Raw genomic sequence first — 19,968 nt, forward strand, 5'->3', positions numbered from 1 at the left:
GGGATCTGAAAGTTCCAGCATGTTCGTATGATGATTTCGGACTTGGGCGTATGTCCGGATTTGGTTTTGGGTAACCCGTGAGCATTTCGGCGTATATTGTGAAAGTTAGTACTTTAGAAGAATTTCATAAATTTGGGTTGGAAGGCATTTCAGTGTTATAGATGTCCGTTTGGGATTCCGAGTCTAGGAATAGATCCGTATGGTGATTCTGGAGTTGGGAGCGCGATCGAAAGTGAATTCGGATGTCCGGAGGTCATTTTGAAGTCATTTGGCTAAATATAGAAATTTGAAGGTTTTTGAGAAAATTCGACCGGAAGTGGAAATTTTGATATTGGGGTCGGAATGCGGTTCCGAAAGATGGGGCAAGTCCGTAATGTCGAATGTGACTTGTGTGCAAAATTTGAAGTCATTCCGGAATGATTTTGGTAAGGTTTGAGACACTTAGTCTCTTTTAAGGAGGTTTAAGTTGGAAAAGTCAACCGAACGTTGACTTATGTGTTAGAGGGCTCGGATTTGAATTCCGGGGGATGATTTGTGACTTAGGAGTGTGATCAGAAGTAATTTTGGAGGTCCGGTGTAGAATTAGGCTTGAATTGGCAAAGTTAGTATTTTGGCGAATTCCGGTTGATAGGTGAGATTTTGATCCAGAAGTCGGAATGGAATTCCGAGAATTGCTTTAGCTTTTTTATGTCATTTGTGATGTGTGTGCAAAATATCAGGTCATTCGGACATCGTTTTGTCGGGTTTTTGATCGAAAGTGTATTTTCGGAAGTTTTTGGAAACTTAGGCTTGAATTCGATGAGTTTTGGGTAATTTGATGTTGTTTGAGGTGTTTGATGATTTGATCAGGTTTTAATGATGTTATGAATTATATTGACATTTTTGGTCGAGGTCCCATGAGGCTCGGATAAGTTTTGGAAGAATTTTTTGAAGATTTTTGTCGTTTTGAGCATAAGCATGTAATGATCCAAGGGTCCATTTTTAGTTCTAGAGATCAAAATTTGATTTTGAGACATCCAGAATTTAAATTATGAATTATAGGACTGATCTAGAAATTTTGGTTTAATTTCATCAAGTCGCGATTGGATTTTTGACGTGAAATGTGAGTTAATTGTTTAACGAGCGAAATGGGCATTGAACTGAGCAAACAAGCTCTGAATTGAGTTTCAATTGAAGGGTTGTGTTCGTATTATTATTTGTGACTCATAGGAACAAGAATCGTCTAATTCCGAGTTCGTATGATGGAGTTAGAGCCTTTTTAGTGAAAATAAAAGCTGCTGCAATTTCTGCTGCTAAGCTGTCTTTGGACAGCAATGTGCAGCCGTGGAGCTTACTTCGGAGAACTATATCTTTTGATCTACAAGGAATTTTGAGATGATTCAAATACTAACGTTGTAGCCCTTCATATCTAGTTTCCCAAAAGCTAAAGAAATCGTAATTTGGACATTTGTAGAGAAAGTTATGATTGATTGAAGATGACTGGTGGAGCAGTTTCTCCAGAAATTTTCCGATTTCATGGAGCCGATTTAGAAGCTCATATCTCGGGATATATAAAGAGTTATATGGTGTACAACTTATCAAATTAAAGATCTTTGAGTCTAGTTTCTAATTCGTCAAACCGTTTGTCATTTAGATATTTATACAAGACGTTATGGGTGTTTAAACAGAAGGTGTCCGACAAGGAACAATTTTAATAGGATGTACAACTTGCATAGCACAAGTGCCAAGGTACAACTCGACGAAGCACGGGCAGATTCTTTTAAACACGGATTTGGCTTATTTCTTTCATTTCTTTCATTTGGCATGGATTATTTTGGAGATAATTTCAAGGGGGATTTCATCAAGCATCAAAGGTGAGTTGTTTCTACTTATTTCCAAGTTAAATACATGGATTAGAGCTGAAAACTCAAGTAATTTATGGACAAAAATGGTGGTTTAGGGCTTGAAACTTAAGAGAATTAAATGGTAATTTGAGGGGTCAAATGAACTCCGATTTTTGTGAATTTGGTATGTATAGACTCGTGGAGAGATAAGGGTCATATTGATGTAAAAATTTCTGAATTTCGAGACGTGGGCCCGGGGCTCGGGTTTTGCTAATTTCGGGATTTTCGATATTTTACGAGTCTTTTCGATTGGGTTATATTCCCTTAGTCTATTGTAACGTATTCGTTGTGGTTTTGAGTAGATTCGACGCGCGAAGAGGTCGATTCAAGAGGAAAGTGCATTGCGGACTAGTCTACGGCCGGTTAGAGGTGAGTAATAGATGTAAATGCTATTCTGAGGGTTTGAAACCCCGGACTTTCACATCGTAACGCTATATTGAGGCGTGACACGCACTCCATGGCGAGTGCAGGGTCGGATACTACTTGGGATTGTGACTTGGTCCACCCCGTGTGATGTTTATACTATACTGGTGATTGATACACATACTTCATTGATATTACTGGGCTTGATGCCATGTTTGGGGCCTTGTGCCGATTTGTAAAATCCTTCGAGGATTGATATTACTGCTTAGCATGATTTGCATATCATTTAATTTCAGTCCAAGGTTTTAAATGTTGTTTTGCAAACTCAGCCATAATTCTAAGTGTTGAAAACTTAAATGATATTTTTAAATGTATTCCGGGCTGGGAACTTCTGTTTTGTAAATGCCCAAGGGGCTTATTATATTATTTTCTGGACTGATTATAAAGTGACTTGAAACAGTGGTAACAATGACACTGTGTGATATACTTGAAACAGTGGTAACAATGACACTGTGTGATATACTTGAAATAGTGGTAACAATGACACTGGATGATATACTTGAACAGTGGTAACAATGGCACTGTATGATATAAATTGGTCAGGTAACAATGGCTGACCGGTCAGGTAACAATGACTGACCAAGATATTGCGCTTGGGCTGTAGGAGCCCCTCCGGAGTCTGTACACACCCCCAGTGAGCGTCAATATGGATGGCTCGGGCTGCACGCCGCAGTGGGTACTGGAATGTACCATCATATGCATTGCATTGCATTCATATATTTGTATTTATACTGGTGTTTAGCTGCTCATTTCCATATGTTGCTGTATATTTGGATTTTAGCTTACTTTGTGTATTTACTGGATTTTCTTATCTTCGGACTGTAGTTACTTTTATTACTCACTGGGTCGGAGTACTCACTTTACTCTCTGCACCTTGTGTGCAGATCCAGGGCAGACTCAGGCTCAGTAGATCCAGTTGATCAGCAGATCCAGCCTCTAGGAGTATCGAGGTAGCTGCACGGCGTTCGCAGCCATTGATCTTCTCCCTCCTATCCTATCTCTTTATTTCCGCATTATCAGACTTTGGATATACCATGTATTAGGATGATATTCTGTATTCTAGAGGCTCGGATTCGTGACACCGGGTCCTAGTGAGATTATATTGTGTATTTTGTTAAAATCTTCAGTACTTTAATCTTGCTTAATTGATATTTTTTCCGCTATTTTTGATGAATTGGGTTAAGTGTTGAATAATGGTCGGGCTTGCCTAGTAGTGTGCTGGGCGCCATCACAACCGGGATTTGGGTCGTGACAGAAGTTGGGGCGTCCGATGAACTAAGATGAGCTATTCAAGGAGACTCATATTATAAAGAAGAAGAAAGAGACGGATCAAGAAAGGTGGGTCAAGGGCCGAGCCTCGACTGTACATGTAAATTTTCACTTTTCATTAAGTATTTTGATTTACTTTTATATAAATTTTGAAATACTAATTCATTGTAATTTTTCTTATAGGGTCGCTTCACAACTGACTTGGAGGAATTCATCCGCAGTCAGCCACCTAATGAGTCGGGCGAGCCAATCCAACCTTCGGACGAGGATGCTGAAAGAATATGGACGGAGGCTGCTGGCGGTCCAAAATGGGGGAAGGTATACGGGCTTCCTACAAAGAAATTCCATTGTTATAAGTGTGGAATGCAAGGAATAGGGACTTCCTCGCAAGGCAAACAACTTGATGGGGAGATCCTCTCCGCTATGTGGGAGATTTTGACAAAGCTCACATCCGAGCTAGAAGCGGCCAAGGAAAGAGAAAAGCTTAGAGATGCTCAGTACATTTGATGGGCTTCTACTTAACTTTATGCTTCTTATGTTTTGACAATCTAACAAACTTGTCGTGAAGAACCAGATAGAGAACCTGCTCCACAGGATACACATCTCATATGAACTGGTCGAAGCCTGAATATCAGCAAATGGATGAACGACCACAGGGAGGAACACACTAGGGACCTGATGACCTGGTCCCTTAGGGTTATCCAACAAAAGCACAAGTCAGTGACTGTATGCAATCAATATAAAGAGGAACACAATAGGGACCTGCTCCCTTAGGGTTCTTTGACCAAAGTACAAGTCAAGTGCACAATCGTAATGTAGCAGAAGAAAGTGACCATCTGGCAACTGCTATAGGAAGAGGAACACAACTAGGACCTGGTCCGTTGGTATGTTCTGACAGAAATATTAGGACCTGGTCCATTGGTATGTCCTGACAGAAATGCAAAGTCCAATTGGAATGCAACTGCCCAGAAGTGGCTGTGCAGACAGTGCATCAGTCACTTCTCACTGAAAAGAAGTACACCAAGAGTTGACATCACTATCCTTTGTGATATCTTTTGTGATGAACCAACCTTGTGTAAGACACAACATTTTTATGCATTCAGTGATATTCTCTTAAGAAGAAGAAGCATTCATCCGGCATTGAAATCACTGGTGTGTCAAGAACAAGAAGTTAACTCTACTAATGATCAGTTTCTAAACGAGTCTTATGTATATCCATAGTTGAGTTGTAATCTTGTTAATTGTTCAACATTGTAATTCCTAGTTTGCTTTCTTAGAAGTATTGTCTTAGGAAACACAAAGTTCGTAAGCTTTAGAGTTTATGTTGTGACTAGGAATAGTCATAAGTTGAATCCTCTGTAACTAGGAGAGTTAGAGAGTGGCTTGTGGTTGTTGCATCACAAGTTAGTTTAAAGTCTTTGTAGTAGGAAGTATTGTAAAGTGGCTTGTAATAGGTAGATTACAAGTTAGTTGAGTTAAAATCTACAAGAGTAGGTCGTGGTTTTTTAATCCCCTTGTGTGGGATTTTTCCACGTAGAAAATCTCTTGCTTTCTTTACATTCGGCTTTTACTGCATTCTACGTATCAGTCTCATAGAGGACCAGGTACTCTATAGTTTGGTGAACTCATATAAGCTATAAAGTGGTATCAAAGCGGATTCCTCCTATCAGGCTAACACCTAGGAAGGATCCTAAATGGCTGCTCCACTAAGCTTTGAAGAAGGACAATCAACCTATAGACCTCCCAGATTCAATGGTCAATACTACGGCTGGTGGAAGACTCGGATGCATGATTTCATAATGGCTGAAGATTCAGAGCTGTGGGACATCATTTGTGATGGTCCACATGTTCCCATGAAAAAGCTTACAGAAATAGGACCATTGGTACCCAAAGGGAGAAGAAAATATAACGACATTGACAGAAAATCTGTAGAAAAAAACTATCGAGCCAAGAAAATCTTGATGTGTGGCATAGGACTTGATGAGTACAACAGAGTATCAGCTTGTACTGCGAAAGAGATATGGGAATCCTTACAAACTGCACACGAAGGAACCACTCAAGTCAAATAATCCAAGATCGACATGCTCACCACTGAATATGAGCTCTTCAGGATGAAGGATGATGAGTCCATACAAGATATGCACACCAGATTCACCTCCATCATAAATGAGCTCCACTCACTTGGAGATGTCATTCCCAGAAACAAGCTTGTAAAGAAAATTCTCAGTGTTCTACCTGGGTCTTGGGAAAGTAAGGCAAATGCCATCACTAAAGCTAAAGATCTACAGACTCTGACCATGGATGAGTTGATTGGTAATCTAAAAATTTACGAGATAAAAAGAAAGAAAGATAGTGAAAGAAGAGAGCCTAAGAAGGAAAAGAACCTGGTGCTTAAGGCTGAAAGGACTGATTCAAGTGATGAAGATAGTGACATGGCCTATCTTACTAAGAGATTTCAAAAAATGGTTCGAGGAAATGGTGGCATACAAAAGTGGGGTAGTTCAAGTAAAATAAAGAACAACGATCTCTGTCACGGATGTGGAAAGTCAGGGCATTTCATCAAAGACTGCCCATTCGCGAAACAAGAGCAGTACAAGCAAAATCCTGACAAAGCACGAAAGCGGAACCTGGTTCCAAAGAAAAAATTCAATCAAAAAAGTGTTGCAAACAACATCATTAAGCGGGCTCTTGCTGCTTGGAGAGACTCCTCAAGTGAATCCGAAAGGGAATCAGATGCAGAAAATAGTTCCATGATGGAAGTGGAAACTGAAGCAACAAAGTACAATTAATTGTTCGCGTTGATGGCACAGTCAGATGATGATGATGAAGAAGATAAACATGATGAGGTAAACTTCAGGGATGTTCAGAGAAATCTGAAATCCTATTCTTCTAAAAAGCTAAAGTCTTTATCTAATGTCCTAATTGATGCCTATTATAGTCTTGTAAATGATAAGGAGATTCTGACCGTACAACTAGGAGAGGCCGAACAATCTAGAGATGATCTAGTGGTCTGTATAGTGGACTTAAATGAGACCATAGCTAATCTTGAACAAGAGAAAGAGGCCCTGAATGAAAGAATAACTAGTGTGGAAAATGAGAGAGACGATCTGATGATAGTACTTGTTGATCTAAAAGAGACAATACAAAGTCTTAGCAATGAGAAATAGACTGTAGAATAAAAAGTTGCATCTACTGAAGAGGAAAGGGATGACCTACTAGTGATATGCACTGATCTAGAGGAAACCATTGAGTGACTTAATAGAGAACTTAGGAATGTAAATCTTGGGAAAGGGAAGGAAGTAGCCAGTGAGTCGCACATCTTGCTGGAAAAGGAGTTAACTGTTGTAAAAACTAGACTTTGCAGTGAACTCGAGAGGAATCAACAACTCCAATCTGAGTTGGAGAAAGTAAGAAACGATCTTGAGAAATCCTTGAAATAAACCTGGTCCTCAGATGTCGTCACTACCATGTATCTTAACAATAGCGGCAACAAGCAGGGCATCAGGTTCCAAAGGGAGAAAATTCCCTACAACCCACACAGCAAGTATGTCACTGTACCTGATAACTGGCTAGGTACCCACTATGGGAACAACAGGAATTTTAAAGAACATTGCTAGGCCAGGGTTCAATCTGCTCAAAAAAACAAAGCGTTCACTAATAGAGTGAGTACTAGCAAAGGACAAGGTGCCACTCGCAAAAAGCGGATGCTGCCTGTGTGGATTAAGAAGCCTCCTATTCATCCTTTTTATAGTAACAAGGGACCCAAACTAGTTTGGGTTCCTAAATCTAACCATTGATTTGCATGTGCAGGGAATAGTGAGAAGAAGTAGACTCCGATGGACTATGAACAGTGGATGTCTAAAGCATGCAGCTGAAAACATCATGAATTGCTTCTCACTGAAACCCCTGTTGGAAGGGGATGTATCCTTGAGGAGAAAGTAAAAGGTACATTCTCGATGAATGAAAAGGCAAGAAGGTTCCTTTGGAACTCTAGTGGGAACGGGCACTATGTGAATGGCCTAAAAAGATGCAGTCACCAATCTGATATCTCTTCAAGTAGTCTCAGCGAACGAAGGAAACAAGAATAGTTACTCCTAATTAGCCATTAATCTCTACAAGCTGACGGTATGAGATAAGTAAAGTTGCAACCATGGCATGAAGGATTGGTATATGCAAACTTCTCACCTCCGAGACCAGGTCAGCGGTCTACCAAACTCAAAGTGTCATTTAGACATGAGTTCACAACAATGATGAAGGAAGGGGAGAAGGGATCACGCACAATTTCTCAACACCAAGGACTTCACTGCAAAATGGCGTAGCTGAAGGAAAGAACAGAACTAGAAAATGTTGCATGGATGGTGTTTATCGCCTATGGAACCACCATGAAATTCTGAAGAAAAAAAAAGGAATAAATACTGCTTTCTACCTTGAGAACAGGTTGTCGAACCAAGTCCTTCCTAAAACAAAACTCACCAGGAACCGCTAATTAGAAGAAAATGCCTTATTCCTGACAACAAGAAGGATCAGCTTGGGAAACACAATGAAAATAGACGAGTGAAGGAATCCTTCTGGAGAACAACCCACAAAATAAGGCCTCAAAGTTCTCAACAAAGATGTTTGTCATAGTTCATGCCTCATCCCTTGAGAGATCGTCTCCTGATGGTCAAACTGAAGAAGGGATTGATATGTGGAATGTATTGCGAAACACAAGATCAATATCCAGAGATCTGCATCAAAGCCTCGAAGTAGGGAATATTCTAGATCAATCAAGATGAATATGGGGTTATAAGAGTCTGATAAAGAACCTGATCCGTCATTAGTTGGATTTACAAGACACCGTCAGGTAAAAATAGCTGAAGTGTTTTCTAACCAAGCCTAACTCACATCAATACCGTTGTAGGTAAACACGCATGACGATCATAGAAGCTAAAGGTACAGGTGTGAACTGCGAGAGAGAAGCTGCTAAAACTCTTTTCAAAAATTGTTCCGACATCAGGTCCCTGTACTCCAGGTTAGTAGTAATGTGCTTAATTTTGCATGCCCTTTTCTAAACAAAAAAAACATATAAATATTTTGTGACTTAGCTGCCACATCATCCGACTTTTCAACGTCTATGTGTCATGTCTTGTCCATCAAATCCCTTCATCTCCTCTGCACGGTAACACTTCCCCACAAACCTACCGCCGTTTTCAGAACTATTCAGAACCTATTTCGCTCTCAACTCATCATTAGTTCTTCTTCCAATAAAACTCTCTTTCTCTCTCATGGCAAGTCATGAACCTTCATTCCTTTTGTAGAACCAGGATCCTCTTCTCATCTTTCTTTTTCTCTTTTTGCTCATCTACCAAGCTCTCATCTAATGGCAATTGAACAATCATCTCATTCTCCCTTCATTAACACCACTCCCACTTCACTATCACCTTTGAAACCATTCCCTAAACACTACTATTTCACGCCTTCTACCACCTTACCCACTCTTGGTTCCTCCTCTACTCCTACAGTTTTCCCAATTTTGATAAATCCTGTCTACCATTTTTTTGGGAACCCTATGACTAGTCAATCCTACGATCTCATCAAGGACCATACAGGAAGTTTTACTCCTTAAATGTCAGAAGTCCCTGAGGATGATCCTGATCAAAATCTGAACTTATCTATGTTAGAATCAGTGACTTTTAAGGAGTAACTAGAAAAGGAAGCAGCTTATAGCATCATGGCTATAGCTGCTGGGAGATTGATGAATGAAGAAGAATATCTCTCGTCTGAATACCAGGGGGAAGAAATTCCATTCCTAGAAAATATAAGAACCGCAGCACTCCTCGAGTCGTTAGCTCATGAGATACTCTCAGAAAAGGCTCCCAATGAACCTGATTCTTTTCCATGCAAACCCACTCCTACACCTCTTGTTCATTCCAAGCTCTTGGAGTCCTCCTCCAAATCACCCATCCCTAGGTCACTTCAGCAAGAGAATTCTGAATCCTCATTGCAGAAAAGTAAGAGGAGTGTCATGACAAGGAAAAAGAGGAAAATGAATCCAAAGGAGTTCATCAAGAGTGTGTCAGTAAGCCGGATAGACAAAGATGCTTCTAGGGAACCTGGTTCATTGGTGCAACAGTATATGACAATCAAGGAAATTGTTAAGGAACAGAAAGGGTCATCCGTGAAAAATAGTTGCAAGTATAAATGGAGTCTAACTGAGCTAGCAGTGTCTGAAGACAATACTGTAGGGGCAGCAAGCTGGAAAGGAAAGTCTGTCGAAGGGACTGGCAAACAAAAAAAGGAAACCGTTAAGGAACCCGGTTCTTTAAGGTCCTTGACCTGTGATGGTGTTCTATGGCGGCAAAGGTTAAGAACTCAACATGTGTTGTGGGGCCGAACATTTGATCCAACAATTTGGGAGATGGCAGGCATGAGACAAATTCTAGAGATTGTGGAGTTTCAACAATAGGAACACCAGTTTGAAGGGAGCATGCCTCTAGTATACGAAGATGCAGTGCAAACCTTCTATGCATCTCTTTTTATTGTTAAGGAGGATCACATTTGTGCGCTTGTAAATGGAGTGGATATTGTACTCGACGCCTCAACGTTAAGTAAAATTCTCAGAATTTTGTGTGAAGCTGTGTCCTCAGTTAAGGATGTCTGTAGAATAAACTTTCAGAGAGCCATCATGAAAGAGTAACTATTCAACAGGGGGAACAGTTCCATAAGAAGGTATTGCTTCCTGAGTACCATATTCTCTTTGAATTGGTCAATAAAGTACTCATACCCCGCTCTGAGAGATGCTCTATTGCTACAAAATTAGATTTGGTCCTGATGGAGGTGCTTGATGAGTTTGTGCCAATCAATTTGCCAGCAATCATGATAGATCATATGCAGAAGGTGGCAAATTTTAAGGGTGGAAATCATGGGTTACCTTATGGATTTCACCTCACTCAAGTGTTCAAATTCTACAAGGTCCCCTTGGGAAATCCTAGAGTGGGCACACGCAAGCAGACCTTCTCCAAGACCACTCTAGGAGAATATGAATGTATAGAAAAAGTTGGTGGGAGAATCTCGACCATTTCTCAGCTGATAAACACTCAAAATGTAGCCTCTGAGGAATTGAGAAGGCTGAGGGCTCGAAATGCTATACTGGAGACCCAGCTTAGCCAAGTAGCTAAGGGACCTGATTCTGTACATGAGGAGGTTGCCCGGCTGAGAAAGGAAAACGAGCGACTTCAGGCTCAATTACTTGAAGAACAACTGGCTACGAATGATAGACTAGACCTGGTTCTTAAAACCATTGTTGCCTCTTCCTCCAAGCCCTCTTCCTCTACTGTCTCCTAGCATCCTCTTAGTGTTAAGTTATTTTTGCTCCAACATCCTGTGGCTGCTGTTTTGCTTGTGTTTACTTTTTTTTTGGGTTGGTTTTGTGATGGCATGTTGAACTTAACCACTACTGCTCCTGACTTGCTCAGTCCAATGTAAACATTAATGAAACACACTCCCCGTCTTTGCATATACACTATTGTGTTCTTCTGGCTTCTCTTTTATGTCATATTGTGTGCACATATGTGGCATAAGTTAGCTGTGTTAGACTTCTTTATGCTTATTACCTACTTGTGCTCTTCTTTACAACTGTTATTTTTTATGATGCCAAAAGGGGGAAATAAGGTGAATTTGAATCTGAAATATCTGAGATTAAGGGGGAACTTCTTTTTGCTGCCTTAATTCCGTTCTTATAAATTGCTCTGGCCATGAAAGATTAAGGCATCGTCTAAGGGGAACTTCGTGTAGTTGTTCTCATCTCATCTGGTTATTTCTGCTCGACACAAATAGTCTATTCTTAAGTTTGTCATCATCAAAAAGGGGGAAATTGATGGGTTTCTACTTAACCTTATGTTTCTTATGTTTTGATGATCTAACAAACTTGTCGTGAAGAACCAGATAGAGAATCTGCTTCACATGATACACATCTCATATGAACTGGTTGAAGCCTGAATATCAGCAAATGGATGAAGGACCACAGGGAGGAACACACCAGGGACCTGATGACCTGGTCCCTTAGGGTTCTCCGACAAAAGCACAAGTCAGTGATTGTACGCAATCAATATAAAGAGGAACACAACAGGGACCTGCTCCCTTAGGGTTCTCTGACCAAAGTACAAGTCAAGTGCACAGTCAGAATGTAGCAGAATAAAGTAACCATTTGGTAACTGTTACAGGAAGAGGAACACAACTAGGACCTGGTCCGTTGGTATGTTCTGATAGAAGTATTAGGACCTGGTTTATTGGTATGTCCTGACAGAAGCACAAATTCCAGCTAGAATGCAACTGCCCAGAAGTGGCTGTGCAGACGGTGCAGCAGTCACTTCACACTGAAAAGAAGTACACCAAGAGTTGACATCACTATACATTGTGATATCTTTTGTGATAAAAAAACCTGGTGCAAGACACACCATTTTTTATGCATTCAGTGATATTCTCTCAAGAAGAAGAAGCATTCATCCGGCATTGAAATAACTGGTATGTCAAGAACAAGGAGACAACTCCACTAAGGATCAGTTTCTAAACGAATCTTATATATATACATAGTTGAGTTGTAATCTTGTTAATTGTTCAACATTGTAATTCCTAGTTTGCTTTATTAGAAGCATTGTCTTAGGAAAAACCAAATTCGTAAACTTTAGAGTTTATGTTGTGACTAGGAATAGTCATAAGTTGAATCCTCTGTAACTAGGAGAGTTAGAGAGTGGCTTGTGGTGGTTGCATCACAAGTTAGTTTAAAGTCTTTGCAATAGGAAGTATTGTAAAGTGGCTTGTAATAGGTAGATTACAAGTTAGTTAAGTTAAAAGCCTATAAGAGTAGGTCATGGTTTTTTGATCCCCTTGTGTGGGATTTTTCCATGTAGAAAATCTCTTGCCTTCTTTACATTCAGCCTTTACTGCATGCTACGTATCAGTCTCATATAGGACCAGGTATTCTATAGTTTGGTGGACTCATATAAGCTATCATCATTGGCATACAAGCTCAGTACCAGGGCATGCAAGAGCAGCTCAAATATCTCCTAGCTTCTAGAGGTTTTCCGATTACCCAGTCTTGTGAGTCATCGCCAGAGGCTCCTCGTGCTCGTTCCTCCTGTCCTTCCCGTGATCATTCCTCCCTTCCTCCCCGTGATCGTTCTTCCCGTCCTCGACTAGTAGACCCTTCTATATACTGTCTTGGCGATGAAAGTTCATCAGACGGTGATGATAATGATGTACAAAACACTCCTTGACTTTTATATACTTTGAACTAGACAAATACAACCGGTTTTCGAATGGGCTTGTAATAAGAGTTAACTTAATTTTGTTAGCTTAATGTGTTAGTTCTATTGAACTTTATACTTTGTTAGTTTTAATGTTGTTATTAATGTTATTGTTGTGTTGTTGTTAGTATTGTTGTTGTTGTTGCTTGTAATAGGAAATTTGGTATGCTGGCAGGTGGTGTAGCTGCCAAAACAGACAGTTTCTGCCAAAATTATACCCAGAAAAGCGACCAATATATTCTGGGCAATAGCGACCAAGGTTGGTCGCTAATTAACCCAGATTTCCTAAAAAGCGGCCAACTTTGGTCGCTATTCTATTAAAAACAATTCTGGAAAATAGCGACCAATTTTGGTCGCTTATGTTTAAAAAATAATTAAATTCTTGAAATTTAAAAAAAAACGACCAACTTTGGTCGCTATTTTTTAGATTTTAAAATATAATATTTGGTTTACAGATCAAAGTTGGTCGCTATATTTTGATTAATAAAAAATAAAAAAAACATAATTTAAATATAGAGACCAACTTTGGTCACTAAATTTAAATTATTAAAATATTAAAGCGACCAAAGTTGGTCGGTATATTGTTTACCCGGAATATTCGGTCCTTTTACCTTAGAGACCAAAGTTGGTCGCTAATTAGCGACCAACTTTGGTCTCTAAGGTAAAGGGACCAGCAAAATAGCGACTAAGCCAGTTTGGACGCTTTTTGGTTGCTTTGTGACCTGTAAGCGACCAACTTTGGTCGCTTTTTTCCGGATTTCTAGTAGTGATGCTGTCACGACCCCAATTCGCCCTCCTTGAACTGTCGTGACGGCACCTAGTCTCTACGACTAGGTAAGCCTAACAAATGCAGAAATAAAATTGAAACTTGCAAAAATCATAAATTAAAAGCCAAGAATAACCAAATGAAAGCAGTATATAGGATGCCACTCGGCATATACAGCATAAAAGCTCAAAATTCTAAAACACTATCCCAAAACCCAAAAACTCACGGGAACACAAGCCTTTGGAATATGTAGCAATCTAACTCCAGAATGTCTAACAAGAAGGAAAATACAGAAGGGTAAGATGTTCAACAGCTAGAAAGGAAAGAGACTCCTCGGTCTGCGGACGTGGCAGATGTACCTCGAAGTCTCCGTAGCAGATGCCTCCCTCAAGGATGGTAGGCCTGGGTAGAAGTACCTAGATCTGCTCATGAAAAACATGCGCAGAAAGGGCATGAGTACACCACAGTGGTACTCAGTAAGTGCCAAGCCTAACCTCGGTCGGGTAGTAACGAGGAAGGCCAGGGCCCTATTGAAGTAAATAAATAATAAAATGACAGGATAAATAAGCAGTAAAACTGAGAGTCTATAATAAGGATCTACACAATATAATAAGAGAACAATAACAGAAACAGAGATAAAGGCAAACTACAAGGAAATACCACTCACAACAAGAATAATAATCGGAGTCTCTTAGTATCCTCAATATACACACTAGGGATCTCTTGGTATCCCGAGAATCTCTTGGTATCCTCAATATATATGCCAAGGATCTCTTGGTATCCCGAGGATCTCTTGGTATCCTCAACACACGTGCCAGGGATCTCATGGTATCCCGCACCTAAGTCCATATCATAAATACGCACAGGGGATCTCCCGGGATGCTTCCCCATAGTTCCAATTCAAAACACACACTAGCAGCACAAAAATATAAAAATAAATACTAAGTCTGTAACAAGTAAACAGTTAATTCTAGCCTAACATGCTTCACGTAATGCAATTAAGGCAGTTTAAGCAATTAGGCAATTAAGTCAACTAAGCATGCTTTTCTAACTAACACAGGCTAAATTTGCAAGTAGGATAAAACAGGTAAGAAAGGAACTCAGTTTAAATGCTTAAAGTAAAATCGGATTTTCAACAATTAGCTCAAGTACGCGCTCGTCACCTCACGTACAAGGCATTAAATTATCAAATATCATATTTTAAGGGGAAAGGTCCCCCCCCCCCCATAAGGTTAGACAAGCCACTTACCTCAAACCGGCTCAAAATCAACTAGAAACCATGTTCTTGCCATGAGTATCCGACTCCAAATGGCCCAAATCTATTCACTTCCATTTCATAATGTAAATAATACTTCAATAAGTTGATTCTACAATTAAATTCTAAGCTAATACGTGAAATTATGTAAAATGACCCACGTCTCAGAATCGGGTGGAATTTATATGTTCAGAATCCCACACTCACACGAGTCTAACCATATCAAAATTATCCTAATCCGATGTAAAATACCCAATCTCTAAGTCTAAGAACTTTTCCCCCAATTTCTACCAAAATTTCGAAATTAAAGGATGAATTTAAGTGAAGATTCATGGAAATTAGTCTAAACCGAGTAAGAATCACTTACCCAAGTCGCCCATGTGAAAATCCCTTCAATAATCATGATCTCCCGAGCTCTCAAGTCCAAAATATGAGTTATGGTCTAAACCCTCGATTTTGGGTTTTAAATTCTCTGCCCAGATGTTGTTCATTGCGATCGCAAGAAATGGGATGCGATCGCGAAGAGGAAAAATGAAGAACTCATGGGTTGGCCTATGCGAACGCAACAGATGGTATGTGATCACAGAAGAGGAGAAAAGTGGCTTACGCGTTCGCAGTCTAATCCATGCGAACGCAAAGAGGAAAATGGCCATTGAGCCACTTGCTCAGTTTCTACTATGCGAACACGAAGAATGGGATGCGGATGCGAAGAAGGAGGGAATAGACTTCCGCGATCGCGAACCAACTAATGCGATCGCGTAGAACAAAATGATCACCCTCCGGAATTACTCTATGCGAACGCGAAGGAAGGGTTGCGATCGCACTGAAGGAAACCAGATACCAGCAGTTCAGCAATTCAACAAGTTTCAAAAATGATCCGTTGAGCATCCGAAACATACCCGAGGCTCCTGGGACCTCAACCAAACCTAACAACCAATCCAAAAACATCATCCAAACTTGTCCCAACCTTCGGAATGCTCAAAACAACATCAAAACACCTATTTCTCATTGGATTCAACCTTAAGAATTTCAAAAACTCTAAAAACATACTTTCGATCAAAAAGTCTATCAAACCTCGTCTGAATGACCTGAAATTTTGTACACACGTCACATTAAACACTATGGAGCTACTCCAACTTTCGTAATTCCATTCTGGTCCTTGGATCAAAATCTCACTATCGGACCGGAAACTTCAAAAATTAAACTTTCTGTATTTCAAGCCTAAATTAGCTACGGACCTCCAAAACACATTCTGATCATGCTCCTAACCCTGAAATCACCTAATGGAACCATCGGATTTCCATTCTGAGGCTGTCTTCACACTATTCTGACTACGGACAACTTTCCAACACTTAAGCTCTCATTTAGGGACTAAATGTCCCAAAACTCTCCGAAACTCAAAACCGAACATCCCGGCAAACCAAAATAGTTGAAATAAACTTGGGGAAAGTAGTTAATAGGGGATCGGGGCATAAATTCTAAAAACGACCGGCCGGATCGTTACAGATGCACAAGGTTGAGAGTTGGATCCTGGAATATAGGGACATTGACGAGTAAGTCGATAGAGTTGGGGAAGATTCTGTAGAAGAGGAAGATTAATATAGCATATGTCCAAGAGACTAGATTGGGGCACGAAGTTTTGGGATGTTAATAGGGATCTCAGGGAGTTAGTGGTGTATGTTAGAAGGGTGAATGATAGGTTGTTAATTATTAAGCTAGTGGTTAATGGGTTCACTTTTAACATGATTAGTGCTTACAGGTTTCAAGCGGGATGGAGCGAGGAGGTTAAAAGGCACTTCCGGAAAGATTTGGACGAGGTTGTGCATGGTATTCTGCAGTTCGAGAAGATTTTCATAGGGGGTGATTTTAATGGTCATGTTAGGGAGACGGCTAGGGGTTATGACGAGGTGAAAGGCGGGTTCAGTTTCAGGGTTAGGAACGAGGGTGGTAATTCCTAGTTGGATTTTGCTAAAGATTTTGACTTGGTGCTAGCTAATATAGGTTTTCAATATAGGGAGGGCCACTTGGCCATTTTTCGGAGTAGGGTTGCCAAGACTCAGATTGATTATCTTCTCCTCGGGAGAGGTAATAGGGGTCTTTGCACTAACTGCAAGGTAATCTTGAGTGAGTGTCTGTCGATGCAGCATAGGCTCTTGGTCATGGACTTGGAGGTCAAGGGAGCAAGGAAGAAGAGAGTGGTGTACGGCCAACCTAAGATCAAGTGGGGATCCTTGACTAAGGGAAAGGCTCAGGAGTTGGGGGAGAACCTATTGGCTATGAGGGCCTGGAGGAGTAGTAGGGATGCGAGTAGTATGTGGACCACGACAGCGAACTGCATTAGGGAAGCTGCTAGGGAGGTGTTAGAGGTATCGAAGGGTTACTCGGGTGGCTACAATGGGGACTGGTGGTGGAATGGGGAGGTCCGAGGAAAAGTGAAAGCTAAGAAAGTGGCATATTTGAAGCTAGTATGAAGCACGGAAGAGGAAGAACATAGGATGTGTGTGGAGTGTTATAAGAAGGCAAGGAGAGAGGTGAAGCTCGCGGTCACTGCGGCTAAGGCTGCAGTTTTTGAATGATTGTATGAGGATCTTGGGGGTAAATGAGGGGATAGAAAGTTGTGCAAGTTAGCCAAGATTAGGGAGAGGAAGGCTCAGGACCTGGATCGAGTTAGGTGTATCAAATATAAAGATGGTAAGGTATTGGTGGAAGAGGCGTGTATCAGCCGTAGATGGCAGAAGTATTTCCATAGACTCTTGAACGAGGAAGGGGATAGGAACATCGTGTTGGGTGAGTTGGAGAACTCAGAGAGTCAAAGAGATTTTGGGTTTTTTAGGTGTATTAAGTATAAGGAGGTTGATGTGGCAATACGAAATATGAGAAGGGGTAAGGCGACTGGGCCTGACGAGATCCCAATAGAATTTGGAAAGAAGCGGGAAGGGTAGGGTTGGAGTGGCTTACTAACTTGTTTAACGTCATTTTTAGGACGAAAAAGATGCCTGAAGATTGGCGGTGGAGTTTGATAATTCCGTTGTACAAAAACAAAGGTGATATCCAGAACTGCAACAATTATAAGAGTATCAAGCTGCTAAGTCACACTATAAAAGTTTGGGATAGGGTGGTGGAGAGGAGAGTGAAGACAGGTGTATCTATCTCTAAGAACTAGTTCGGATTTAGCCAGGACGGTCAACTATAGAAGTCATTCACCTGGTGAGACGATTGGTGCAGCAGTATAAGGAGAGGAAAAAAGACTTGCACATGGTGTTCATTGACCTTGAGAAAGCTTATGACAAAGTCCCGAGGGAGGTGCTATTGAGATGTTTGGAGCGGAGTCTCGGTAGCGTACATTAGGGTAATTAAGAACATGTACGAAGTTGCTAAGACTCGTGTGAGGACTGGGGGAGGAGACTCAAAACATTTCCCTATGGAGATGGGATTGCATCAGGGATCGGCCCTTAGTCCCTTTTGTTTTTTGCCCTAGCATTAGATGTGCTAACACGAAACATACAAGGAAGGGTGTTATGGTGTATATTATTTGCTGATGACATAGTACTAATTGACGAGACGCGAGGGGGTGTTAACGATAGGTTGGAAGTTTGGAGACAGACGTTGGAGTCCAAAGGTTTCAAGTTGAGTAGGTCGAAAACTAAATACTTGGAGTTCAAGTTCAGTGATGAAAGGCATGAAGAAGAAGTAGAAGTGAAGATTCGTACTCAAGTCATTCATGAAAGAGATAGTTTCAAGTATCTTGAGTGTATAATCCAAGGTAACGTGGAGATTGACGATGATATTACTCACTGCATTATAACGGAGTGGATGAGATGGAGGCTAGCTTCTGGGGTTTTATGCAATAAGAATGTACCGTCTAGACTTAAGGAAAAATTCTACAGGGTGGTGGTTAGACCGACTACATTGTATGGAGCTGAGCGTTGGCCCGTCAAGAAATCCCATGTCTAGAAGATGAAAGTAGCTGGAATGAGGATGTTGAAATAGATGTGTGGGCATACCGGGAAAGACAAGCTTAGGAATGAAGTTATTAGGGATAAGGTGGGAGTGACATTTGTGGAAGACAAGTTGGGGGAATCGAGGCTGCAATGGTTTGGGCATGTGAGGAGGAGAGACATAGATGACCAAGTCAAGAGGTGTGAGAAGTTGGCCATAGCGGGCTTGAAAAAGGGCAGGGGTAGGCCAACGAAGTATTAGGGAGAGGTGATTAGGCAGGACGTGTCATTGCTTCACCTAACTGAGGACGTGACTAGCAATAGGAAGGTGCGAAGGTCGAGGATTAAGGTGGTGGATTGGCAGGTAGTTGTGATTTTCTCCTAGGTTTACAAGTAGTACTAGTACTACTCTTGTATTCGTTTGTTCTTAGTTCTTTATTGCTTGTTATGTCACTCGCTTCCATTACCTTATTATATTACTGTTGTTATTGCTTGTTGCTTTATTTTTATCGTTCCTTAAGCCCGGTGTCTATCAAAAATAGCTTCTCTGCCTTTATAGGATAGGGGTAAGGCTGCGTACACACTATCCTCCCCAGACCCCACGTATGGGATTAAGCCGGGTTTGTTGTTGTTGTTATGTTTCAACCGACACTAAAAGTGCCACCACAATTCAGGTTCCCATCTTTACTGTTGCATGTTCTTCAAGAAATTCACATAGCATATGATTAATGTTTAAGAAGGATTTTCCAAGTTGAGGACATAAACTTGCATTTCCTAGGAAGAAATTAACCAGGTACACATAAGAGCAAAGAAAGTATTGCTTAATGTAGAAGAAAATTTTTAGCAGAGTGGCATCACATTTAAGTGAAATCATAAGAAGCACAATGGTAGCATAACTCATAAGAAAAAAGTGGAAACATTCACTTCAGGAGTCAAAACCTAATGACTTACACCAAGCGTTAAAGATTGAATGAATAATTCGTTCCGTAAACGAATGGGACAATTGATGGATAGTGTTATAGAATTTATTAAAGAAAAAACTAATAAAATATTACGTAGTGATCTTCCAAATTGCTCCAGCTACAAACTCTATACGCTATTTAAAAAAATTCAATGAGTAAATTGCTCAAAAAGTAGTAGTAATTACCAA

The 19,968-nt window shown here is 40.6% G+C and overlaps 2 protein-coding genes across 2 annotated transcripts; both read left to right on the forward strand.

Annotated features, from left to right (window-relative positions):
* The first annotated feature begins 5,269 nt into the window (after positions 1-5,269).
* LOC138880080 (uncharacterized) lies at positions 5,270-5,644 on the forward strand. The gene has a single exon (XM_070159733.1). It carries the CDS (start codon positions 5,270-5,272, stop codon positions 5,642-5,644), a length of 375 nt encoding a protein of 124 aa, XP_070015834.1.
* Positions 5,645-16,487: 10,843 nt separating this feature from the next.
* On the forward strand, positions 16,488-17,351 carry LOC138880081 (uncharacterized). The gene is made up of 2 exons (XM_070159734.1): positions 16,488-16,811; positions 17,025-17,351. Exons 1-2 carry the CDS (start codon positions 16,488-16,490, stop codon positions 17,349-17,351), a joined length of 651 nt encoding a protein of 216 aa, XP_070015835.1.
* The last annotated feature ends 2,617 nt before the right edge of the window (positions 17,352-19,968 follow it).

The sequence above is a fragment of the Nicotiana sylvestris genome, chromosome 10 (assembly GCF_000393655.2).
Source record: "Nicotiana sylvestris chromosome 10, ASM39365v2, whole genome shotgun sequence".
NCBI classification, from domain to species: domain Eukaryota; kingdom Viridiplantae; phylum Streptophyta; class Magnoliopsida; order Solanales; family Solanaceae; genus Nicotiana; species Nicotiana sylvestris.